Source organism: Talpa occidentalis, unplaced genomic scaffold (assembly GCF_014898055.3).
Source record: "Talpa occidentalis isolate TD23 unplaced genomic scaffold, MPIMG_talOcc4v2.1, whole genome shotgun sequence".
Classification (NCBI taxonomy): domain Eukaryota; kingdom Metazoa; phylum Chordata; class Mammalia; order Eulipotyphla; family Talpidae; genus Talpa; species Talpa occidentalis.
This window is the reverse complement of record NW_026555331.1, coordinates 137,159,906-137,187,123: the sequence shown is the minus strand read 5'-3', so window position 1 is coordinate 137,187,123 and position 27,218 is coordinate 137,159,906. Positions and strand designations below refer to the sequence as shown.

Here is a 27,218-nt window from a genome sequence, read left to right as displayed (position 1 = left end):
CTGCAAGAGTAATGTGCGTATTGCATTTACCTCTTCAGTGACCTTTTTTCCAGTGGTTTGGGAACAAAAATTAACTTCAGAACTTACCTTCCACAGGTAGATGGCACAGGGTCAGTGCTTTCCTTTCAATGTAAAATAGATACATTTATGTTGGCTTAATGTTTACAGTAGAAGTCTTCTGTTTAACTAACTTTGCACAGGTTTTAATTTGATTCAGTGACCTTAGTCTACTAATTAATGCGTTGTAGGAAAGTTAAATATATTAGAATGAATTTGTGAAGGCGATAATTATAGGACAGAAGTCTTTTGAGACTCTAATTATTGTAAAAATTAATCTGTGACAGCTAAATAAAGTGCTGCACTAAAAAAAAAAATCACAAATTGAATTTAGAATGACTAGCATATATCATTTACATTTAACATAGTGCTTCCAGGCAAAGGGAAAACTTGATAAATGGAAGTTTGGATTTTTTTTTTTTCCTTCTTGGAAGTAGATGTTACTGTTTTTTAGTTTTGATCTATGGGAAAATGATTAGTTAGGGCCCAAGGCCTCTTATTTTCCTTTTTGTTTAAACAAACTTTTTTGGTGATTATCATTTCAGTATAGTTAATAAGTAGGAATTTTTTGGTGTGTGTGGTTGTGCGTTGGAAGAAAAGTAAAATCCCTATTGGGAAGAAAGAAAAATTACATTTTTTAAGAGGGTTTGGGACAAATGTATATTTAAAAAAAATGCAATATAAAATAAGGAGTGGACTCCCTATGTGTTTTTGCAAGTCTATATAGTTTTTAAGGTTTACTTCCAGTTCCTGTGTCCTTTGTAGTAAGACATTTAATGTATTTAATGAGTATTAAATTAGTTTTCCATTCAGGTTCTGAAACTGTATACTTAGAGTGCTGAGTAGGTTAAAAGTTGTGGTTTGGTTATCACACATTTTTGTGTGTGTGTGTGTGTGTGAAAAACTTTAGATGAAGCCATCCTTTAGAAGTCATTTACTGTTGTATAATTTAAAAAACAAGGTTTTATTGATAAACTCAAAAGTGTTCATTTATTCCCATTTCTCCTCAGATAACTTCAAGTGATGTACGAAAAGGTTTGGAGTTCATTTTTGTGGAAAGACTTTAAATTGGTGTTAAAACCACTAAACATCTTCAAATGGTACTATGAGAAAAAAAAGAAAAACATTTCCATAAATATTCGACTGTAACTACTGTTTTCTGACTAAAATAATAACTACCTAACCACTTATTTCTGAGGCACTGCCTTTTCCAGCACTTTCAAGTAGCTGTGGCATTATGTATCGGCATCACAGTCCATCAGCTAACCGCCCTTGACCTTGTGCATTTGGTCTGCAGTTTCTACAAAAATGCTGCAAATTTTGTTTTACAATTTGTTGATTAAAGTGATCAACAACCTGAAGAAAATATCACCACTGGTGATTTTTAATTGACAAAGACTTTATATCTTAGTGGTTTTGGTTTTGTTCTGCTTTATTTAGCAAAATTTTCATCTGGATTGTACAGATAGATGATTTCCTAGTGAGAAGATGGTAGGGCCAAAAGATAAATTAGTAGCCACACATTATCAATATTTAGCCTACTAAATATATTTGTAATTATTTTTATATCCATTTATTTCTAACTTGTTCTTCAGCACTTAAATGCTTGAAAGTTGTATTCTCAAATGTATAATACATAAAAATTCCAGCTCATGTTCACCCATGGATCATTAACATTTTTCATTTGTAAACATTGAGCTTTTAATTAAAATTAAGCATTCCCTTTTAAATATTATACAAAGCACTTTAAGGCTGATCCATTTTAAATTTTCAGTTTCTCTTTTTTTTTAGAGACCACACATTTACTAATGTTATTATGAAGGTAGTAAATAGCTTGCTGATATTTCATGGATGCAGACAATCTGTGCACATCCACTTCTTATGCTACTAGTATATTTCTTTAAAAAAGGAAGATGGGGCTGTAAACCCTGATTTTTTTTTTTTTTCTTTCCCAAGAAAATTTTTAAATGGCCACTTTAAATAAATATTTGATTCCTATATAAAATTTGGAAGATAATGAACTCTTGTCCACTTTTATAATCAAGATTTTAGGAAAAACAGAAATACAGCTATCTTTATGAAATTTTGGGCAGGTTTTTGTGTATAAATATTTTGTACTTTTTAGGGAATATTTTATTTTTTAGTAATTTTTGACAAATTATAATTTTTAAAGGTACAGCAGCAAATATACCATGTTTTTATATAGGTTCATACCTATACTTAAGAGGGACCCTGTCCATCTATATACTTTTTGTATAAAATTTTAAAATGTTGAAGAGCCACAAGGTCATAATAAAATGCTTCTATAGCTAGGGAAAAAAAGACATTTACCCTTCCCAGTGCTTTGCACTAAAATATACTGTGAAAGGAAACTAGAAAGACTGTAACTGTTGCTGGAAATGTTCTATATTGAATGTACATGCTCTTGTTGGAAAAATGTACTATATGTGATGGAAATAAACCAGACTCGAAGTTATTTCAGCTAAATGTGCTTCAACAAAGGTGCATTGGTTGAAACTTAAATGTTCTATTATCAAATTTAAATTTATTCAGTGACTATGAGCAGCTACACTTGAATTATATTCTGATAGTTTTATTTTTAAAAATTAGAGTGATAATTTCTCTTTAATTTAAAAACAGATTTACTTTTCCTTATGGAAAATTTGTACTTATAGGTCTAACTTTAATAATTGATAGCATAATATATTTAGGGAACTAAATGTGTAGGTGGTATTTCAGTTATAAACCATCTTCATTAGTTGCAACATTATTAAACCTGTATGTTTTACTTTTGCAAGGTGTTATCTTTTGTGCTTTCCTACACACAAAACATATTCTAAATATTTTTTCCAGACTTAAGAACTGATGACCAGTAAAAAGATATGTGGATTCTTAAAAAATTTGAGATAGCTTCTTACTTCAACTTCTCATCTGTATTTCATCCTTTTTCTCTCTGCTTTGCTTCTTAAAAACTGTAGGGAAAAGAGAAATAACCTGATGCTGGCTGAGGGAAGCCAAATTGCTGGAATTCCCTTACTCCACTCACCTGTTCCCACAGAACCATTCACATTATGCCTCCTCTGTACTAACTCTAGGGCCACAGAGTAGGAATTTAGGAGGAAATGAAGGTTCCAAGGACTATCTAAAGATTTTATCTGGCCATAGAGAGAAAAACTGCACTATGTTAGGACTTGTGTAAATGAGATGGACCTAAAGAGGTTAGGAATGTTTTATAATAGCCTAATTAATGGTTCCTGACAGAATAGGCGTTAGATGCTAAGCTGGGACCAGTTTAGAAAGTATAGAAGGAAAAAGTAAACGTGATTAGATTTCTTTGTTCTTTCTAGTCTTCATCTTTTTTTTTTTTGGACTCTTGGGCTCTGTCATCTCAGAAGGTCAGACTTGAGGTTCTTGAAGTCTAAGAAAAGGCTTCATTGTGCCCTCAGAAGCTTTCTGCACATAAGCTATCTAAGCAGATATCCATGGGATTCTTTGTTGTAGGGGGAACAGGTAAAGTGCCATAAGAAACTGCTAATTTTATGCTGAGTCCTACCTCTGGTTGTAGATTATAGATACCTTTGCTGCTACTTGATTAAGAGCTTCTCCATACAATTTAACTCATCTTCCTGAGGATAACTTCCATTCCTAAATGTGGTGGAAAGAGGAGAAACAATAACAGGTATAGAATGCACTGCAACTTTGCAAGGTTGGATTATGCTTGGATTGTGATAGCTGGATGAAATGTGACTGACACCGGGTGGGTGTTTGATACTGTATGCAGATATACCTTGAATATAACCCTTTTTTATTTTTTGGTTCATGTCTCCCCCCCAAACCCCCCTCCCTTTGACTCCCTACTTCAAGACGAAAACCTGTGAACTGTGTTAACCCATCCTTAGTTTTTAGCCTGGTTTTGTGTATATGAGCTAAGTTTTTGGTTAACAGCTTGCTTTTATTGTTGAAAACTACCTTCACATTTTTTTTGGAATATGTATTTGTAATATTGCTTTATGGTGATAAGCAGTTGTATTCAGTTTACTTTAAAGAGCTTATGGATGCAGTTGCAGCAAGTTTTGTGGTTTTGCCGCCTTGAGACTGTGGGTTTAGATGGAGAGTTTCCCTGTAGGTGTGACGGCAAGTAAATTGGAGATGTATGATATCATTTCCTTTTGTGAAGTTGAAAATGATTTTTTTCAAATAGCAAGACCACTGAAAATGAGATAGGTATCTTGTAAAATTTTGGAAATAGGTTGTCAGGTTTCCTGCAGTGGCTTCTGGAAGTATTCTAGACCCTTAGTTAGGAGTTTTTAGAAGTTCCTTTTCTAATGGAATCTATAGATTATCAAGATTATGATTTAGCTATGACTCTCATAGTTGATCTGAAGCTGAGCCTTAAGATATGTGCAGCACAGCATCACGCATGCTGTTAGAATCCTTCTGTGTTCTATGCTGTTCTTGCCCTCTTCTCTGACTTTAGGAGCTAAAAGAAACCTTGGGATTAAACAAGAGTAAGGGTCAGCACTTTTAGGAACAGTTATAAACTGTTTGGTTTCTAAGGCATTAGTCACATGGTAGAATGAAGAAAAAAACATTTTTCTTGAACTCACCGTTATCCTGACTTGTATTCACTTTCCAAGTTCATTCCATCTCTCATTAGTTTTTGCATCCTTTTTCTCTGTTCTGAACCTCTAGCTCTATACTTTTCCCAGTTAATTAACAGACATCATTAGTACCAAGATAGCAAAACATTTTTTGGGAAGGTAAGAGAGTAGCAAGTGCAGCTCATTTCTTCATGGATCTTTATTGCTGTACATTTCATTTGACCAGATTTATTATTTATTCTTATGCTTCTTCCTCCATATATTCACCATCACCACGACACAAGCGGGGGGACCATAGTGAAGAACATTGGTGTATCTAGGTGGGAAAACACCCAAAATTGGAGGTTTTGCTGTTTGTGTCCACTGAGCAGAATTAATATGCTTGATTGTATATTTTTGAAGTCAGGAACTGTGTCTAGATGATTTTGTACAGTGCCTAGCACATCTTCATGTATACCCAGACACTTTAAATAAATATTTATTTAATAATACTAAAAAAGCAGCCTTTTCCATCTCAAAATTGTGCTGAGATATATATATACACACACACACACTTTGAGGCTTTGAGTCTTAATTTCATGAACTTTTATCTCCATATTGATATATTTAACTTATTTTAGAAAATGCCCCAGTACTAAAATTAAAGTTTATGATAATGGAGAATTTTAGTAAGAAATAATAGTGAATATTCATGAAGTGCTTATGCTAAGCACTCTGCTAATTTTTCACTTGCATTTTGCCCCAATCCATCAGCAATCCTATGAAGTTAAGTACTATTACTTCATTATTCACATTTTATAGAACGGAAAATTGAAGCTCAGAGTACAGTGATTTATTCAAGTTTCGGTTCAGATAAGCTAGTATGTTTCTAGCAAATTTAAATAGCTAGTATGTCTAGTACCTTAGAATTAAAACTTGACACTAGGTCCAGTTACAAAGCCTATGCCCTTAATTGGTGCAATCTTTCGCACATTTTATTCTTTGCAGAGTTCATTCTCCGCATTACCTTTTTGGCATCTTAATGTAATGATTTGGAACTGTATTACTTGGTTACAAGTTTGGATCTACAAATAATGTTATCTGACCTTGTAGAAATTACTTGTTTCTTAGTTACCTATAAAATGGGCATAGTATTTCTTACCTCATAAGGTTGTTTTGAATATGAAATTAAAAATTTATGTAAAAACCCTTAGTTCCTGGAATATTACAATATTAGATATGATTACTGTGATTTTCATAGCTATTAAAATATGGAATTTTTAGTTGTCTTTTTAAGTTAAGCTTACATGGAAATATGTACATTAGAAGAGAGAACTATTGCTACATATCAAATTTTAACTGGAACAGTGAAGACAACGAAATATATTACTTGCTACCAAGTTATAACCTAATCATATTCTTTGATATCTGATTAGATAACCTAATTCAGATATTCTAGTTCATTCTTCATCATAAATTTTTCATCACCTTGAAAAGGTGTTAGGTTGTTTTAAGCACATTCATTGCTAAATAGACTGTTTTTATAGTTATTCCCCAGAATAGCTCATTTGCCCTCAATTCTCATTATTTGTCCTATCACAAAATTTTTTGACATGTACAAAATATTGACACAGAGCAAATATTAATTGAATAACAGCTGAAATACCTTTAAGACAAGTTATAGATACGCAGAATGATTTGGAAGAAAGCACTCAATTATGGAAAAAGTAGATTCTTTGGGAGAGCACACTTGGGCTGAGTCAGGAGTTTTTTTGGTGAATGTGTCATGAAGAGATAAAGTTTTTCAATGGTAGTCACTACTGACAGTACTCTGCATTTCAGTGAAGATTCAAGTACTGTTAAATTATCTGCCAAGAGCATTTACCCCTACGCCCAACTGTTCTTGATCTTGCCTTGTTAACAGTGTGATGATTTTAGAAATTTTAATGGTTAGTGATTAACCATTTTAGAAATTTTAATGGTTAGTATATAATTTGCATCACCAGAGAACATTTGTCCGTGGGTTTGGATGAACTTTCATATCCTGAACTTTAGATCATATGTTTGGTGTGCCAACATCTGGGTTTTGTAGCTTTTTAATGATTGTGATATTCAAATATATCAGGTGTCTGGAGCATATTGCTCCATATTGCTTAAACATCAAAATGTTTAAGTAGTAGAATGATTTGGTTGAAAAATAGCCAAACCAAAATAAAAATGTGCACCTTGAGTTGAAAGGTCCTACTTTGGAAGCTTGAACTAGAACAATTTGCAGCTTATCTGGGTAGCCTGCTCTGAATAATCTGATAACACTTGTAATACTATATACTGAGGGTATGTTCAGAAGAGAAATTATTACACCAAAAAAGAACCCTAATGGGTAGAACTTTATTACAACTCAGGTTTGAATATTGGTTTTTAATCCCTTCTATCCGTGGAATGACCTGAAAATAATTTAGCTCTGAAAAACAGAAGTTTGGCTTTTAGTCAGAAAGTTTTTAGTTACAAACCTTTGATTTCTAAGTTGTATGAAAACATTTTTTTAAAAGATGAGACTCTTCTTGGGTAGATAGGAACTTTGCGAGACATGAACCCCGCATTACCTGCTAATTGTGACAGGTAGCTTTTATTTTGGTTGGAAAGAAAAGCACGTAATACTTCTAAGAAGAAGTAACATCTCTAGGAACATAGTATGCACAAGCGACTGAATTATATGAAAAAAATAACTTGGGGGAAAGATTTGGGTGTACTTCCCTTCAGTTTTTGACATAAGTTGCCAAGCAAGTTGTTAGGAAGATATTTGGGTCATTTTATGTAAGCTTCTGTAGGGGATTGACCATGTCCTTTCATACTTTTTGATCTTTAGGTATTTATTGACTTCCTCGGAATTCAGTGAACTAAGCATTTGTAGATGTTTGAGACTTTCTCAGCTTCCTTCTCCTTCCTTTGAATGGGCAGGCTTTGAGAGAGAGAAGTTACTGGGGCTTTCATAAAGACAGACAAGAGCACACTTAGTGAAATTTATGAATAACTTCCAATCTTTATACTCTCAAATTAAGCTTTACTCAAAACATCTTCATAATTTTCTAATTTGTTCTTTTTTAACTGGGCCATCTTAATTAGTCAACTATGGTTTCTTGTGATTGTAAGAGAATAAGATAGTGTATAATGCCATGACATTTGGACACAGGTTTACATACATATAAGAGGAGGGAACTTTATTTTTTTATCTTTTTAAATATGCATGCAAGAACTGGGGTACAGGCCAGAGGTGTGGGGGGGTGAGAGGATTCACCAGAGACAGAGTGGGGAACAGAACAGGCAGACTGACTGATGTATACTTCTGAGGGGAGCAGTGGGAAAGTCAGGAGAGGTCTGCTGTGCCATGTGGGTAGCTCCCTGGCCAGGGATCGAACTTGTGCTGCAGAGGCTGTGGATAGCTTCATAGGTTGCATTTTAATCCCTTGCGCCACCAGGAAGGCCCAAGAGGAGGGAACTTCAAAGGAGATGGTTTTGTTTCCTGCAACTGCCTTGGATCTCTCTCTCATCTCTGATGCACCATTGTAGTGATAGGATTTGTTAGTTTTTAAAGTTTAGGATACTTTAAGACAGGGTTAAATAATACAGCATCTTCAAACCACAGATGCTACAAGATGGAAGACCCACCATGCTTGGATTCCCAGCTTGCCATATCATCTCAGGAGTATGAGTGCATGTGCACCTTGTATGCAGACACTGTGCTGCTGTTGCTGTTGCAGGCTCAGAGTTTTACTTGGATCTGTACCTAGTAAGGAGTGGTTTAATAGAAGGGATTTTTCTTGGTATATGTGGAAATAAGAAATGGCTAGGCCTCATGGGAATCTAGGAGTAATTATACAAACTAGCCAGTCATATCGGTTTCAAGATGTTAGAGACACTGGAAAGAATCAGTGAGCGCCAATGATTGGCTGTTACCCTCTTAGCAGCCAAACTATTGCTTCTCTGCTGCTAATTGCCCTTTTCAGATTCTTTTACTATTTTTTAATGACTTCATTCCATATCTTCTCAATGTGGTTATAACAGCCTTACAAATTAGACTGCCTGGTATTCTTGTATCCGCTTTCCCTCTCCTTGCTTAAGTTGAGACTCTAGTAAGAGGAAATATGATTGGCTCAGGTTCATTCACTGTTGGGCACATTTCCTAGGCCAGACCTTTCATAGCTTGCTCTCCAGAGATTAACTGTTCTTGGGACAGGTGCTTTCCGTTGCTCCAGTCACTGGTGATCTTGGTGGCAGAGTCAATTGCACTGTCCTGACCCAGTGAAAGGATTCTTTTGATGGGAGCCTTTTAATGAGGTGTCTGGACTGCCCTTGAATGTAGTACTTTTTTCTAGTACACATAGTTTTCTGCATTTTCACAAGTGATGAAGGTAACTTATGGGCTTGGATGTTAGGTCAGTGCAGCACTGTTAGGTCAGTGCACCAACATTGTAGCACCTTTCTGTACTGAGACCATGTGGAGAAGAGTTTTCTGACCTGCATCTGCACTATCTTTTGTGACCTGCCTTATGCTGTTTCCATCCATTCTAAAAGCCACAGGGCTTTGTAGATTCATAGACGACCTGAGGTTTTCGTTCAGAAAGAGTCATTACATTTCCTGTGTCAGCATATTTGGCAATTGTGTTACTGATATTTTCCAGACACCCACAACTCTGCTGCATGGTTTGAGTGGGGGATTTCTTTAAAGTATTGATTCTACTTTTCTACTCTATTTTCCACTTTTGGACTTACTCTATTTGCTGCTTTATACTCCCCCATTCGTTCCTTTGCTGACAGATAGTATTGAGTGTCCATCATGTGCCCGCTACTATTCCATGCTTTTGGGGAAACAGAATCAGACAATGGTTGAAGTACGGATTTTTAAAAATCATACAGGCCTGAGTTCAAGTCCTGGCTCCTTTATTTACTAGCCATGTAGTTTGGGCAAGTTACTTAATCTTTCTCAGCTTCAGTTTTGCTGTCTGTGAAGTGATTAATATTAGAAACTACTTTATAGATAGGTTGTAAGAATTTCTGAAAGTTTATTATATATAATATACCTGGCACAATGCCTGGCACAGGTAAGTGCTTCACAAATATGTATTGTTACTACTGTTGTAGCAATCACTAAAATCTCTATCACTATGCTGCTGAAATTCTTTCTAGCACTTAGTTTCTGGTTATCTTACTTTGCCATTTGATGTTCGGTGCCTTATTTTTGGCTTTAATCCAACCGTTTAATGAAAGGTCAGATGTAACATCAGTGATAAAGTCAGTATACACAGCAGTTTGTTAAGTTAAAGCATATCATTAATTTATGGGTCTTTAGTCTGTCATTTTTACAGGACCTTTTGCAGTTGTTCAAGAATTTATTGAACTTTCTGATATAACTGCTTCTTTGTGATTAATGCCTCACAGGACAACATATAGTTTGGAGAACTCAGCAACTGTAGGTTTTATTTTTTTGTTGTAGACATTAGGCTATTAGCACATGGACAAATTCTGAGTTTACAGCAAGAATTATGTCTTCTCTTTGTATCACCAATACCTTATAATTTACCTGGCATATAACATGATAAGAGAAGGCAGGACGCTTCATCAGGCTTATCATTAGACCACAGAATGTCTTTACTTTTACTTCTTTTCCCATTACCTCACCTTCTGATCTGTACAGTGTGAGTTCCTCTCTTTCTGCTATTGATGGCTTCTATTGCCTGCCTTGCCTCAGCCTCTGGATACCATTGCTACCAAGTAATGGTAGACAGATTCAAGCTCATGGGAGTGCTGTGTATGCCCTGAAAAGTAATCCATAATCAATTATATGCTGTATGGCTTTGTAGTTACTACTTTTTTTGGGTAACTCTTTATAAGATTCCTTTCATGCCTTTTGAATTCTGTAAAAGGCAGTTTGCCTTTCACTCCACGTTCTACTCCCAGATCCAAACAATGGAAACACAATTGTTGACTGCCTCTTCTGTCATTTGTTTAATCTTCGGAGTCAGAATTGATTAGTCATTTCATTTAACCAATCCTCACATTGCTTACTTCGAATATTTTATACTGCCTTCAAGCCCCCAACCCTATTTTTGCTCGGTAAAAGGCAACCTTGCCTATGTTATGGCAAAGGTAGAAAACGCTTCTTTATGCTCCCTTTCCGTGTCACAATTATTTGTTGTCTTGTTTCCTCTTCCGTTCTTTGGATGAAGAAGTATCTTTCTTTTGAAAGTGCAGCACTTCTATTCTGGCCATCTCCTTCCCTCCGACACTCCTCCAATAACCCTCCTTCCCCTGCCCCGTCTTTCTCCTTCACAAGCTCTCCCTCTCCGCCTACAAACTGAGCACATTCCTTTCAGCCAAAAAGTGGACTTCCCCTCTATTTTTTGTTTGGTTAGCACTATCAGTTCCTCCTTCCTTTCATTGTCAGACTTCCATGTCCTCTCACACTACTGTTTTAGCACTATTTCACTACATTGAAATTGTGAACTTCTCTTGTCTTCTTCATTACCTTGTAAACTCTTAGATATGTATCTTGATCTCCACTGATTCCTCAGGGCCTAGGATAGTTCTAGTAGTACAGAGTAGACATTTGATAGTTTTTGTGGAGTGAATAGTATCTAGATCATTTACTTGTGAACCATCTGCAATTTTTTTTCCCGCCCTTACATTCCTAGTGAAAGTTCCTTCACCTGGAGGTCATCGATGACCCCATAAATACTAAATCTGGCGGCTTCTCACTTGCCATTATGATTGACCTCTTGCTGACCATTAATGCTTTCAAATTTACCTTTCCCAGATTTTCATGATCACACAGAGCTAGGTCATCTTGAGGCAGTCAGTATGGTGTTACATCCAAAAGAAACAGACAAGCTTGAAAATTTTCGAAAATGCTTGCCTTCTTATTTTACCAAAATCTTATGAGATGGAAATTTACAATCACATGAAGCTTAGAAAATTTCATAGTTCACTTTACCTCTCTTCCCAAATTCTTACACAGCTTGGCAAATTCCCCCAATCTCTCTTCTATAACATATCCCCGAAAAACCTTTTATAAACTTTCTATCAAACCCCCTCTTGTCCACTTTTTCCATCTTCTGGGAAGATGGGAATAATTCTTACTTTCTTCCAAGAATAATTCCCCTCTTGCCAGTTTAAATCACTTTAGCCTTTTTTGGCTCCTTCCCATTCCTTTCTACAACCTTTATCCTGTTCAGCAAGAATATTTTCTTGATTTCATCTGCTTTGCCTAACCAACTTTCTTTGTATGATTTTCCTTAAAGCCGTGTATCAGACACCGAGTGATCTCCAGTGAGTATTTTCTGACCTTTTCAGTTCTGCTGGGGTTCCCCCTTGTGTGTTTCTTCAGTGCTCCATTTATAATTATGTTGGATCGCTTTGTATTTCTCCCAATATAATTATATTGGAATCGCTTTGTATTCCTCCCTGAGTCTATAAGGATAGGCTAAGATATACCCTAGCATCTAGCAGAGTAACTGACGTCGTGGATGTTGCTAAATATTTGTTGAGCCAAGGTGCCTATGAAGGCCGGTACTTCCTCTCTTGCCATTGGCTTTTATTTATTACTGGGCTTTTAAATGTGGATCATTGTTTCCTTAATCCCTTTTACTTTTTTTCATATCTCAGTGATTTCACCATTCCTGAAGTGTCACCACTTTTGTGATGATGACACTAGGTGTGTTTTCTAACCTGGCTAGTCTTCCCATTATGAGACCATTTGTTTTCAAAATTGCATGTTCGACATCTCCATGTGGCTGTTTCTCCAGTATCTTAAATGTGACAGCACCTCAGTAAACCAAATTTAATTATCTTCCCTGTAAACTTATTCTTTTATGTGTTGCCTTTCTCAATTATTCACGCTCCTACCCTCCCAGGTGCCTAGAATCCTGGGAAATACCTTGACTTCTTTCTCTCTCTTATACACTTTACCTAATGAGACATTGATTCCTTTCTGTCTTGCCTCTGAATGTTTTTCACATTTGGCTCCTTCTTGCCACCTCCACCTTTAATAATTTAAATTGGACTCTTATCTCTTACCTACATGATTGCAGTCTCTTAACTGGCCTCCTCTGATCTGTCCTCCATGCCATTGTCACAACTGTCTTCCTAAAAACAGATCTGTTATTGTGTGTTCATCTGTTATTGTATGTTATCAGGAAGCTTAAATGTCATTCTGAATAAAGGCAACATAAAGTATGTCTCCTTGTAGTTCTGCTTCATTTTCCTTCCCTTATTGTTACCTAATATAGCCTGTAATTATGTTTATATTTGGTGCATTGATTTGTATAATTTCTGTCTTCCCACTGGAGGGTTTTATATGAGAGACTTGGGAGAGTTAGGTAGACCTGTGCCTATGAGAATGGTTGGGATATAGTAATGCTAAAAAATACTTGAGTGGATAGATGGCAGATAGCTTATCAATATAGGCAAGTAGGACATAGAAAAGGCAAGGAAGTTAAAGGGTTCTAGAATCAGCTTACATCTTCTTGGATCTGGTCTATTATTTTATCCTTTGTAAAATAGTGATGGGCTTTCTGCCTTTTGCAGAAGGATGGGAGTCAGCAGTGACCCTCCACTCACACTGATGCTGCTGTAACTGCAGTTGATTTGAGGGCCAGCCGGAGGTGGCAGCTAGACTTGTTTACCAGATATTGGTGCATAGGTGCTGCCCTAGGTATGCAGACAAACAGGTATTTGCTAGGTTGAGTTAACCCAGATTCCTTTTGAGCCTCATGAGTGATGCAAGCCTTTGCACCACACGTTAATTTGTGCTTATTACTTGGAGGAGTAGTTGCGTATGAAATAAAGTATTTATTTGCCTTTTAAAGATTGAAGATTTCAATTTAACGACGTTTTATTGAATAGAAGATGAAAGAAATTGTTTCAAAATATTATCTGGGATGGGTTAGTAATAAGCGAATTAAACTCTCCCCCAAAAAACCTGCTTCAGGTTTCAAAAGTCAAAGAATTTCATGGGCATCTTCAGATTTCACTGTTTTAGGTTAACTTGCTTTGTCCATTCATTAGACATAATGAGCTCCTACTTTGTGTGTGGTCTGACTTAGGTGCTAGAATTGCACAAACAAGAAATGCAGTTCTTCCTCTCCAATGCCATTATGGAGACACACAGAACTGTTATATTAAAGGTACACTGAGGTTTTGGGGGGTAGGGAAATAATTTCCCTCAATTCATTGTTGAATTTTGAAAGAGTTAGCTAGGTAGAAAAGTTTCCAGGTGTGTATGAATTCCTGAAACCATATGGAGACCGAGGGAAGGAATCTGGGACAAGAAATGGCCAGATCAAGAAAGATCGTATGGATCAAGTAAGTAGTTTGATTCATATATTCAGGATTAGGGGCAGCTATTGAAGGATTTTAAGCAGAGTATGAGAGCACTGAGACTGACCTGGAGTGGGGATGGAGGGTAAGATTGGTGGTGGGGCAATCAATTACAAGTTTCAGTAATCTAAGGCCTGATAAGGGTCTACATTTAGATAATGACAATGAGATTTGGAGACAGATACAAATACTATCACTGTTACAGAAGTGGAGTTTTCCAGGCAATGGAGATAAGGAACATAGGATGATTACCAGGTTTGGACATTCTGGCTTGGCAGTTGATGGTACTGTTCTTTAAGGAAGGGATCACAGAAAGGGACACTTTCCCAGGAGGACATGTTGAATTTGAGGTGCTTGTGGGACATCTAATTAGAGTTTCTTAGTATGAGTAAGGTACACAGGTCAGGAGAGAAATTGCCCGAAGGGCGGAGGTTTAGGTTTTGAAAAGATTGTCAAGAAGAATAGCCCACATTTCATACCACTTCATACAAAATTAGGGTTCATTATATAGTTTAGGTCAGTGCCTTCCTGTTTCATTTTTTTATTTGGGAAATGATATTTGACTAGCTATGGTTCTCTGCCATTCTCCTGTTAGCTGCCTCCACCATGTATCTAACATATATTTGATATTCCTCTGAGATGTACTGGATAATTCACTTGTATTCGGTGATGTGAACTAGTCTATGTTGTATTTAGAAGGCTTTTGGGGTAAAATCTGTAAAACCTATTTTGAAAGATTATTTCTTAAAAAAGGAAGTATCTAATTTTTAAAAAATAAAACAATCTATTCATGTTCTTGGACTGAACATGATGTGTGTGTTGGGTGCCATACCTTTGATCTGCCCAGAATTTGTTCATGGTGTAACTCCTATGTAACTCCAAGGCAGAAACTATATCTGATAACTAGAAGGAAGCCACCTGGGTAAACTGATAAATTCTGACATAACCCATGTAATAAACTTAAGTAAGTTAGTATCCATAGCCAAATTCTAAGGGCAAAAATCTATTAAGCATTGAACAGATGATTGGAATTCACTTTACTTTGTTTTCTGCACTTTTGGGGCTGGGGAATATTTATAATAGCAGTTAATAAAAGCTAGGTCCTGCACTATCATATATGATCCTATGTGGCCCTTTCTGATTTTTCCTGTCATCTAGATAACCACTAGAGTTCAAGTGGAGATATTTGCCCCCTGGGAACTGAAGCAGCCTTTTATCCCATTCAGGTCAATTGATAGTTACCAGGGTTTGCAGCATGACTTCTTAGAAATAGTCCTATTTGGATTGTAATCAGTGATTTAATACTGAAAGCATAGGTCCATATACCATTTGAGCTACTTTTGAAGTTAACTTTTTAACTCTTCCCTTTACCTTTAAAAGGAAGAATTCTTGGGAGACTTAACATGTTTTTTCACTAGAGTAAATTTTATGATGAGTTATGACCCTTAAAAACTGAAATCAGTAATAGAAGTGCTGACAGACTAGAGAATAGCTATAATAAAATGATGTTTTTAAAAAATTATTATTATAACTATAATCTAGCAAAATGAGAAAAAACTTTTAACATTTTCTCTTCTAATGTGTTGAAAGTTTCTTATTGAACTTTAACAATAGGGATCAGCATAAAAACTTAGAAGCCATATCAAACTAACACAGGCCCCTTGCTGTAGCACAGTTCTTTTAAATCATAAATTTTTAACTAATACTTGTTTTAAATTTTCTCTTAAAAATAAACTGTTGATACATTGATTTCTCCCTCCCTCTCTGGGAAGCCTCTGTATAACTGTTTACTCATCAGTAAATCACTAAGACATTACTTATAAAGATAATATACATATTTAGGTGTTTGAAGAATTGTGAGAAAAATGAACAGGGAGAAAGAATTTTAAAATACATAACTTTCTGCATAGAGGACTTCATTTGTTTAATAACCTTTTTTATATTTGTAGTTATTCCTGCTGTTTGTCAATATTTGATAGATAAATTTTATTATAAATTTCTTAAAATATTATGTTAACCAATAACACACACATTTTCTTTATCCATAAAATAATGAATGTCTTGAATTTATGTTGTGTATTTTGCCAAAAATTATTAAATGGTTATATTTTATTCCTTTAGCTTTATAGAATTACTAGATAACTGAGAGTTTTGTTTTGACATTTTTTAATTTAGTGAAACCCATGGCGCACTATTTCAATAACCAGGCCCAATTCACCGACTTAATCAATGGAAAAATAGAACTGGCACCTCTTAATTTCCTGGTTTTGTGTATTTTGGGTGGAGCTGACTTTCTGAGTACGAAGGTTGTGACAGGAAATAGTGCTAGGTACCTGCAAAAAAATAGTAGAGAGGGTTGCCAGACATCCTGTATAAGTATGATTTTCTCAGGCCTCAGAGTCCTGCCCAATTAAAAGTTATAATTAGATCAATATTGATCTTATAGTTGGGCCTGTTCAGTCACATGTATGGATATATTACAAACTTGTCATCACCCCCATGTAATATTCTATGAAGAAAATTTGGCAACCTGGTATTTGAAAAATTATTTCTAATATTTTGTGCCAAGCTATTTAAATCAGATTGTGACTAAAACTAAATTCATGTCCTATCAGAATTGATTCCTCTGGCTAATTTATTTTGTCCATACTGCCACCATCATTTTGCTTATCGCACAGATTTCAAAGCCTATTTCCTCTTTGAATCTGTTCTTGACAGCTCCAAACTGGGCTGACCTCTTTCTTTGATGATCTCACCTTTACCTTACCATTTATTTTTCACTTTCATCCTTTGTGTTATCATTGCATTTAATTACAGTGCCCCCATGATTAAACTGCAAGTCTAATCATAATGTAATGAAAATGTCAAAACTATCTTGACTTCCAAGACTAACAGTTCTCCTCTACAGGCCTGTTTCCGTTCTGTTTCCTCGGTGTCAGTCAGTTTTGCTTGTTTTCTTTGCAGTGTCTCCTTTGTGTCCTACTTTTATTGGTCTATACCTTCTTCTCCTGTACTCTTGCCTGCTCTGGATCTGTTAGTATTTTTTGTTTATAAAGATTATGAATAACTGTAGGAAATTCTTGGACTAATTTTATGGCAACACAGGAGTGATTTTTTTCAGCTTTTTCCTACCTTCGGATCCATTTTTAACTCTACCACAAAAGTTCTTCCTCTTAATTATTTTCAGTATTTAATCATTTATCAAAAGGTGTTTTGAGAGTCTGTATCTTAGAAGTAATAGTTTGAATGTAAAAAAAAAAAAAAAGGAGGACTTATTTAACCAGAATTTTACTTTTGATACAGAATAGAAAGAAGAGAAACATTGTCAAGGTCAGAAACCTGAATTCTCTTACCAGGTTCTTTTGCTTATTATGCTGCTTTTATAGCCTGGTGGGAACAGAGTAGAAATGTAAATAATTCTTATATGCTGTTATTTAAGTCACTACAAAGTAAGGCTTACAGTTATTTAGCTACCTGGCATTTTTGTATATACCTTCTTGAGCCATATTTCCGTTGAATTGTGGATGGGGATTCTAGAGATTGAGTATAGCCCCATTTTCAATGGAGAAAATTAAGGTAAGTGATAGCACAGAGTTTCATGTAATTAATGAAGTCAGGAATAGAGGCAGTATTTATGTAGTTATTTATTTAATAATAACATACATATAAAACAAATAAAACAGTACAAAGAGTTGTACTGTGAAAGGTAAGTTTTCTCCCTATCATTTCTCAGTTCTCTCATTCCCCTCCCTAGAGGCAAGGACTTACCAGTTTCTTGTTCTTTTACGAGCTCTTTCCTGTACAAACAGCTATATTTGCATACACATTTCTACACTTTGTTACTCCACTTGTTAATGTCTGAAAATTGTAGAACCCAGATATTTTTATTTCTTGGTCCATGAACTTTTCCATGTATATGCTTGGGACACTATCATTTAGACAGCTGACTTTTGTTGATATTAATGGACAAAGTATTAAATTATTCTTTGTTTCTGGCACATCATATTGAATAGCTCATGTGCAACACAATACAGTATTTCACACTTCTTCAGAGAGATCATTCTGGCTGATTTATGATAAATGTTGACATTAAAAAATAGGTATATAAATATTACTGCTAGTTACTAGAAATAGCTGACAGGGATATTTTTTCTCTTGAGAATGAAATGGAAAGTTTTCAGGGAAATAAATAATTTACCTTTAGACTTGTATAAAAACTTGTATGTGTACAAAACAGTTCATTATTTCAGTGACAGTGAAAGGCAGTGATGTTTACTTTCTAAATTTTAAAAATCTACCAACATTTCATGCAGATCACAGAAATAGTTTTTCATTTGTTTGTTGAAACAGTTTGTTTCTTTTAATCTTGATGTGACTCATAATTTATAAAAATGTATCCTTAATTTTGATCATTCTGATTATCTTGGCTAATTTATCAATTCAGTTATTGCTTTGTTTTGCAGAGATTGTTGTTGCCTCTGACAATTGCTTGATATTAGATTTTTTTTTGGACAAAACTGTGCCACAAAAGACACATCCAGTAAAAAAAAATGTGTCCCATTTGAACTCTCCATGATAAGATTCATAGAGGTTAAGTATTTATTGATATATTTCAATTTTACTTTAGTCAGTAATCCTGCTTTCTCCCTAAAGATGGCAGTACTTCTCAATATATTATTTACTGAGTCCTTCTGTCTAAAAAGAATATTAATTATAACTACTATCAATTGGAAAAAACTAATCAAAGTATTATTTCATAATACCATCATAATAGTTAAAATTTAGTAATAGAAAAAGTAATATTGTATTCTTGAATTTCTTAGCACTAGTGCAGCTTTTGTGTGTTTTATTTTCATCTCTGGTCATAGAATTTCTAATGGTTCTTAGTGCATTTTGACTTTGTAATTTGTGGTATAAGATAATGAACTAAAAGTCTTACCAAGAATTGTGATATCATGTTAGGATCTTGCTGAGTTTATGGCTGTCTCCTATGGAAATGTTAAAAAACAAAAATTGACAAAGTACCTGAAACAAACAAAACCCCTAAATAACTGCTTATCATGTATATTTGTGGAAATGTGACATTTTTGATTCTTTGGTAAAAGTTTTTATATGGTCAAGATCTACTTGAACTTTTTACTTAGGTGACTGATTTTTTTTTTTTTTGAACAAGTGAAGTAAATATTAGTGCCATTAAATAACCCCCTAATCTACCTCCTCCTCTGCTGTAAAACTAAGCTCTAAAATCACAGTGTGCTGCTGTGGGGCTTGGAGAAACAACACGATGTTTTGTTCCTCCACTTTCCATTTATAATTAAGTGGTTCTGGCGCGTTTGTGTGCATGTGTGTGTTGCCGGGGGGGTGGGAGGGGGCGGCGGCAAGGGGCCAGGGAGAGAAATCACATGGCATTGTAGTTTGAGGATGGTCAAGAGCAAGACAGAGCAGGCTAGACTCACCGCCAGGCTCCACAGATAGCTTTCACATAGCTTCTGCTTTCTAAGCTGGCCCTGATCTGACGTTCATCAGGGTAACTCACGTGCTAGAGGACTCAGAACTCTAACCAGGTTCTTAGACACTAGTGTATATAAATACTACAACACTAGTTCTTTAATTTGCATTGAGAAGTATTGGGCACATTGACTTCTCATGTTTATGTGTGTTCTCCCAGTAGGCAAATCTAAATGAAAAAAATATATATATAATCAGAAGGTTACTTGATATGCATTGAATCATCTCTCAGTGATCAATATCAGCATTCTCTGATGATGTGATAAATTCATATTTCCCATTCAGATCAGACAGTCCTCAATTTTCAGAGCATCCTTTCTACAACCCAGGCTGTAGACACACAGCCTACTTTGGCTTTCTTATTACAGAGGTCCTATAGACTTATCTCCAGTAGCACATTTTTTCCCACTTAGAGTTTAATGAAATGGTGCTGATGTATGTAAAATACATAGGATACCTGGCATACACTAAATAAGTCATTAATAACTGTAATTGGCATGAGTTCAGGTCACCTTGATACTTAGAATGTCAGACACTGGACAGAGACATTGAGATGACTGATAGAGCTTGTCTACATTTTGAGTTATTTCTTTCAGTTCTTTAATTCTTTGGTTTCATTTATCCTTAGTGTTGACTCCATCATGCTGCATGATTTTGCTACTTTTTTTTTGACATTTTGAATCTTTTAAAATTTCAGTTTCTTGCTCCATAATACCTGATCCCTTGTCATTCCCCATCTGTAATATAAATTTATTGGAAGAGATGATCTTCAAGTTACTGCTGTGCTCTAGAATGTGTATATATATAATTTTATATTTTATTTGAAATTTGTCAGATTTAGCTCTTTTCATATAATCCTACTTACCTTTATTTGAAGCTATGAATAAATTCTAGCTCATAGAGTGTAAGGTGGCTGTGGAATTGGTAGGCAATGATTGAAAAATCCAGGGTGGAGCTATGATGGTGGTGAATTCGGCAGTCAGTAATGACATTACTGACCTGACAAATATGCAGTTCACAAATCAGAACTCTGTGTGTGAAAATGAGTAAAGAAAAGAATGATTGAAATGAGTCAGATGGTTACTCCAGCAACAATAAACACTTCCCTTTCCATCTATCTGGGAATGAGTTACTTTTTAAAGAGTGGTGAAATAGTTTTGGGAAAACTGGAGAAATTGCCCCAGCACAGCTCTTTATAGTGCATTTTTGAGACTGTTGGTCTCGAAACCACACTTTCACACTTTCAAAACAGTCATAGATAGTAGACATTGTGGGAGTTCAGAAAATGGAGAGATCATTTCAGACTGAAGTAATTAGGGCAGAATGGCTGGCTGTGAGCTTTGGGGGATGGTGTGGATGGGTGCGTTTGCAAAGGTGAGAGAAGGAGGAAACATTATGGGTGAAATCCCAAGAATAAAAGTATAGATGTGGAAAATAATAGTGTATGTTAGGGAGGAGTAGAGTCAAGTAGTTTGATGCATAGGTTCTAAAATGTGCTCTTTGAAAAGAGAATTGGGGCAGTGCTTCTGTCAAATGATAACCATGTCAGATTTGGAAAATATGGCACTATGCCATTTCTCTTCAGTATGCAACTGGATGATATTTAGTGATGCCTCTCACTGTGTCAACCTTCACATTTTCATGTACTGTCTGATGTCATCAAATTACATTTTAGAGTACTTTTTGGAAACTGGAAAGATTGTCAATATCTTAATAATATTCAAGTGTTAGCATCTGAGGCAGATGTGCACCTGTGATGTCAGGCACACATAATGGTTGTCCAGCTTTGAGAAGGAGAGAATAGCCACATGTCACTGTGCATCATCACTTTCCATATCAGCAGCTGTCACCACGTTTCTAAGAGGTGTTGCCAAGAAATAGGAATAGAACATGATGTTTTTCTCTATTAGATGGAAATTTACTGCATTTCTAGAGGTCTTAATTGAACTTGAAGGCAAAGGAAGTAATGTGACTTGGTCTTAACTTTAAAGTCTTGGAGAAATTTAGTGTTCAGTACACAAACTACCTTAACCTGACAAAGCACTATGGGAACTTCTGCTTTGTTTCTATGACTTTGTGAGTCAAGAATTGCAGAACTTGTTGCCATGGAGAAAAATTGATTATCAAGGATGATGTATATGTAAGGATGTCAAAGACCACATAATTCCAACTTAGTAAACCAAGTCTTGCGATTTACTACTGAGCAGTTAGAATATTCTTAACTTTTTTTCAGGAAGTCACCATTTTCCTGTCATGAAAAACAACAGTACAAGGGAGGTATAGTCTTTGTAAATATTGGTTTTGTATACTATGTTGGGAAGTCAGTTCTAGTGCAACACAGTGTATCTGTATTTTTGTGTGTGTTTCTAGAGTACATATCTTTAAACAGAATCTCAGACTGAACTTTGACTCCCATGAAAGTTTAAGAACTAATAATTTAGCTACTGTGGAAATAATGGATGCTCTGGATGAATTTGAGCAAAGGAATGACAGAAATTAGAAAGTTTATCTAAAGAATATGAGAAGAAAAACTTTAGCAGGACTGCAGGGTTAACCCCAGGGCCTGAACTATTGTAATAATGGGGTGGTAATTTTCTAGATAGAGCTTAGAGATAGGAATCTCATGCTATCTTTTTTGTTCTTAGGATCTGAGTACATAGTACCTGAGATATAATAGGCTAAAGATGTGGAATCAAATTGAAATCACTGGATCACGAATGTTGGACAATAGAACCAAATACCAAAACCAAAAAAACCCCACCTCTTTTCTCTTACCTGTTTTTAATCCTGATGGTTAACACACTCTTGTGATTTCTTAGGATTTGTTCTCTTTGAACATTTTATTTCTAGTAATTTTTACTAAAGCTATGCCTCCAAATATGATTTTACTCAGTACCGTCAAAGGGTAGGAAACTTGCAAGATGGTGTGATCATTGTCTGCTTAAACAACATTCCAATGAACATGTAACCTTAATGTGCTAATCATTAAGTAAAATCAGCTTGGCAATTTTGGCTTAAAATGTCATTGGAACCCATGTTATAGTAAATCTTCTATCAATTTAATAACAAAGCCCTGGAGCCCCTACCTATATTATATAAGTATTATTTTATTGTTGCCTTTATATAGTTTCCTGAAATGAGGTTTAGCAAAATAGACTTCCTAGGTATTAGTTGCTAAACATTCAGATTTGTTGGTTGGGAGACCCAGAGGTTAAGTTTAGAGTCTAGCTCATTATATTGTTTTTAGTTTTGTTCCCTCTAAATTCTTTCAAGTTGAAGAGAATATTATTGAATACATTGTTAAAACATTGGTATTATCTAAAACATTTGTTGCAAAGTGTGGAGTTTTTTTTTTTGGTCTGTAGCAAATTTTGTGTTCTTGGGTGTGGGATTACAAATCTGTGCTTGTTAGAAGCCCAGAAAGCTTCTAACAAATGACTAATAGAGTAAAATAAGGTATAACTTCACAAAAGACAGTGGTTTTGATGAATTCTGTAATGTTTAAGGGATAAATAGACTGTAGCATTCAAACCTTTGAGGAGGATAAATTCTGTGTCCCATTCATTCATTCTTAAATTCTTTTGATGCCTACCACTTTGTTACACAATATAAAATCCTTTTCATAAATTAGGATTGGGGGAAAGATTGGATACATAAGAATGCAGTAAAATTCTTTTTATTAAGTTGATTTGAGATAAAAATTCATTAAGTTTGTTAAGATAAAAATAAAATATCGTATTGTATATAATTTGGGAGACAAAGATCACTAGTGGCCTCACCCACCTGAATATAACCCCACACACACTACAAATGGGAATGAAACTGATATTTTTCATTACACCTGGTATAAATACTTTTCCATATTATTTCCCAGGATACTTTAATGGCAGGTTAGTATTCAAATAGAGAAAAAGACTGTAATTTAACCAAAACCTCATTGTTGGATATAGGATAGGCTATTTCCAGTTTAAAACATTTTTTCTTTCATTTTCTTTGCCTGATTTTCTACACTAGATACCGCACGGAACAACTGTGTGTGCAGACTTTGTATGTATTCATAGTTTTTCCTCGGTGGAAACTGTGCAACTGAAATATCCGGGTTAAAGCGTATTCAAAAGGTTAAGGATTTTGGCACATTCTCCTAAGTCGCTTTTTGGAAGCCGGTGGTCTGAGACGGCCGCTGCCCGCTCGCCGCAGGGTCGGCCCGCGCGCCCGAGCGCGGCCACCTGTTGGCGGGAGCGGCCGCGGCGAGCGTGGTGGGTGCGCGGCTCTCGGCCCGGCGGGGGCGCCGGCGCGTTGCCCCGTTTCTAACCGGCGTGTCTTTGTCTTTCCTCCCTGGGGACCGCTGCCGCCCGCGCCGGCCGAAGCCTCGGGAAGCCGTCGCCCCGCAGCGCCGCCGCCCTGCGCCCGGCCGCCCCGGGGAGCCGCTGCCCGCCCGCGGGCGCCGTCACCACGCGCCAGGCCGCCGCCAGCTGCCGCGCCAAGCTCCGCGGCGGGGCCGCCCGGGAGCGCCAGCACGCCGGCCGGGGCCTGGGGAAGCCCGCGCCCCCGTGAGCGCCGCCGCCGGCGACCGCGGGACCCCGAGCACCTCAGGCGCCCGCCGCGCCCGCCGCCCGCCTCTCCAGACCCTCCCGGCGCGTCGGGATCCGCGCGTCGCGGCCCGCCCGGCGTCCTCGGCCGCTCGCGGACCCTCCGCCCTCGCGCAGCCGCGCCGGCCCGGCCCGCGGCCCTTCCCCGCCAGCCCCCGGGAGGGCCGTGCGCCTGCGGGCCGGCGGCGGGGGGACGGCCTCCGCGCCGGGCCTGGCTGCCCGCGGAGCGCTGCGTCCTCGCCCGCCCGGCCGCGGCCCGGCGGCCTCGAGAGTCTCGCCCCTGGACAGCGTCTCCCTCTTGCCCTCCTCGTCGATTCCCCAGGTCGCTCTTTCATGATTAGCTCTTCAGAGCCTAGCTCCCGCTTTTCTAGTTTTGGGTTTTTTTTTTTAACCACAGATCTTATCTAGGGTATAGTTGTCCACCCCATTCCCCCCCACCCCCCCTTCCCCACTTCCTGCTGCCATCTGCCTGAAGATTGTTTCAATAATTGTGCAAATCCTCCATGACTGGGTGATTGACAGCACCTGGAGTTATGTCATGCACAACTGTGGTTGAACTTGAACTCCAGCGTCCTGTCCTGTCCTTGTATCTCTCGCTAGTGGCCATTTCTTCCCTTCAGTCAGTCCTTGCTCCCAGCTTCTGGTCTGCATTCCAGGGGGATCCACTGCTGGGTTTGCAAGGAGGCTATTTTTCTACCTAGCTGCTCCCAGGCCTGAGCGCAGTGGGTGTATTACTAGAGGCCGCCTCGTGGGAGACCTGACTCCTCTAATGAGTGACTGGCTTGAGGACTAGGCCACCGGGCTGCAACTTTCTTCCAACTGTACTGCATGCAGTTTAAGGCTCTTCTTACCCACTGTCCCTCTCCTTTTAGAGGGGTCATACTTGCATAATGGTATGACAGCCTGCCCCTCCCTGCTTCCGAACCCTTCCATTATCTTCTACAGATGTCCCTCAGTAAAACTTGTATAAGTTGAATCCTGTCTTGGTGTCTGCTTCTAGGAAGAATCGAATTAACACATTATCAGACATTCCACTCTGAGGACCATTTTCCTATCTTTCTGGGCCTTTCTTCACTGCCTGTTAATTCATAAACCTCATTGTCTCCACTATTAGCTGGTCTTGGATTCACTTCCTTCCTTGTCTGGTCTTGACCCCATGGGCCATCATTATAATCATTCTTCCTGAAATACAGTGTACCCAGCAGTCTTAAACCTTCGTTTCTCCCAATGATATTCCTGTCAAAATCCCAACTCTGGATGAACCTTCCATCTGCCTTCCATGGGACTAATTGGACAATTGAATATTTTCTTTCAGAAAATCACACAACTCAGCCAACTAGTTTTACCAGTAAATTGGTGCTACTCTTCCTACTTGTCTCAATTTCCTACTTCTAAAACTACTATTTTTATACCTTTTCATTCCCCCTCAAAATTTTCTGATTGCATCCTTTTTATTTCACATTTCCATGAGAAAATAGAAGATAGTAAATATATTCCTCATTTTCTCTCCAGGAGACCCTCAAACCTTGGTGACCATTTTCATCCTATTAGTGACTTTGGAGGAAGTTTCAAAGGCCAGTCCCTCCTCTTGTGCTGTGAATCCCATCTCCTCTTGGAAGTACTCTGTGTTTTCCCCTTCTGCATCATCTACATCTGTCTGGAATGGATCCTTTTTATTAGTTGGCAAACGTTCTCCAGTGTCCCCATCTTTACTAAACCTTCCCCTCTGCACATCCCCACCTACTGGCCATAACTCAGCTTCACAGTCTTTTTTTATGGAGTGAAGCTAATATATTGTCCTCATTTTCTATCTATCTGCCTTTCAATCTGCAACATGACTTCCCCACCACCACCTCTTGAAAGTGTTCTTGTCAAGGTCACCAGTCACTTCCATATCACCCTGTCCAAAAGGGTACATTCCTGTGCTCAACTTGACCACGCTCTGCTTCTTTAAATGTTCCCTCTTCATATCCAAGGCATTATTCTCTGGTTTTCCCTGTCTCCCCTCGGTGCCCCGCCCCCAGTGTTTTGATCCACCTCCTTTTGCCAACTTTGAAAGGTTGAGATTCCTCCCCTCCATTCTAGTCCCTCTTTTCTATGATCTCTCCCAGGACAATCTTAGCAATTGCCCTGGATTTAAGGACCCTCTTTATGCTAATACACATGTATTTGCTTTTCTCTTTCTTTCTTTGGATGCCTCTAATCTGTCAAACTTGTCCAAATTCTGATTCCTCATTCTCATGCCAAACTTGTTTCCCTATCTTCCTTATTTGCAGTAAATGGTAACACCATCCAACCAATTAGTCAACCTATTTCATCATGGTGTTTTTTCCTCTTTCAGTGTAATAATACTGCATTTGGCTCTGATTTCTGATCTATTCTTGATTCTTGTGACCTTTCCTCTATATCAAATAGACCTGTACAATCTATCAATTTTATCCCCCCAATATATCTTTAATCTGTTTGCTACTTTCTACTTCCTTTATGTTGACCATATTATTTCCTACCTGGTCTCTCTGTTCCCATTCTTGACCAATACATTCTTGATGGAGTGACAACAATGACCTTGCTCATAAATTCAATCAAGTACATTGTTGCTCTGAGTGTAAATCTAAATTCCTTACATGGCTCACAGAGACCTGCACAGTCTGACTAATCTCTGGATCCACCCCCATTTATGTTTCTCTTGTTACTGTCCATTGTGATGCAGCCACAAGCCAATATGCCAAGATCTCTTCTGCACCTCCGGGACTTGGTAAATTTGTACTTAAGCTGCTCATCTCGGCTACCCTCTCCCCCACCATAATTGTATTTTTTAGATTATTGCTTAAGTACAGCATCTTGAGAAAGGCCTTCCCAGAACATCTGATTGAAAGGAGTTTCACCTCTTGCCTCCTGTTCACGTTCGTACTTCTTTGTTTTCTTCATTATTCCAATCCCTGTCTCAACTTGTAACTTTGTTTATTTACTGTTTGTGTGTTTCTTTTTCCCATGCTGGAATCAACCAGGGAAGAGACTGTATCTGGATGTTCAGATTCTTGAGCATTGTATTTCCAACTCCTAGCACAACACATGGCACATATTTGCAGAGTAAATATCTGTTGTAGGAATG

At 37.3% G+C, this 27,218-nt stretch overlaps 1 protein-coding gene and 2 long non-coding RNA genes across 10 annotated transcripts in view; 1 reads left to right on the top strand and 2 right to left on the bottom strand.

Moving 5' to 3' along the window:
- The window catches only part of ZNF800 (zinc finger protein 800), an 81,913-nt gene that overhangs the window by 18,715 nt on the left and 35,980 nt on the right, over positions 1-27,218 (top strand). Inside the window, exon 6 of one of the 7 annotated variants that reach the window (XM_054692638.1) lies at positions 1,068-5,800. The exons of the other annotated variants lie outside the window; for them this stretch is intronic. Coding sequence (XP_054548613.1) covers position 1,068 — 1 coding nt within the window. The 3' untranslated portion in view covers positions 1,069-5,800. Of the gene's footprint in view, positions 1-1,067; positions 5,801-27,218 lie in introns of those variants that run through there. 7 annotated transcript variants of the gene reach the window in all.
- On the bottom strand, positions 94-26,788 carry LOC119246341 (uncharacterized). 2 transcript variants are annotated; one of them, XR_008550849.1, is made up of 4 exons: positions 26,614-26,788; positions 3,611-3,702; positions 2,976-3,029; positions 94-122 (listed from the first exon to the last, which is right to left on the bottom strand). It is a non-coding gene; the product is annotated as an uncharacterized LOC119246341 (long non-coding RNA). The 2 variants fall into 2 exon arrangements; XR_005125495.2 differs by lacking the exons at positions 94-122; positions 2,976-3,029; positions 3,611-3,702 and adding exons at positions 20,019-20,254; positions 20,383-20,547.
- On the bottom strand, positions 12,731-18,993 carry LOC129145349 (uncharacterized). The gene is made up of 4 exons (XR_008550850.1): positions 18,949-18,993; positions 17,363-17,396; positions 16,260-16,342; positions 12,731-12,776 (listed from the first exon to the last, which is right to left on the bottom strand). It is a non-coding gene; the product is annotated as an uncharacterized LOC129145349 (long non-coding RNA).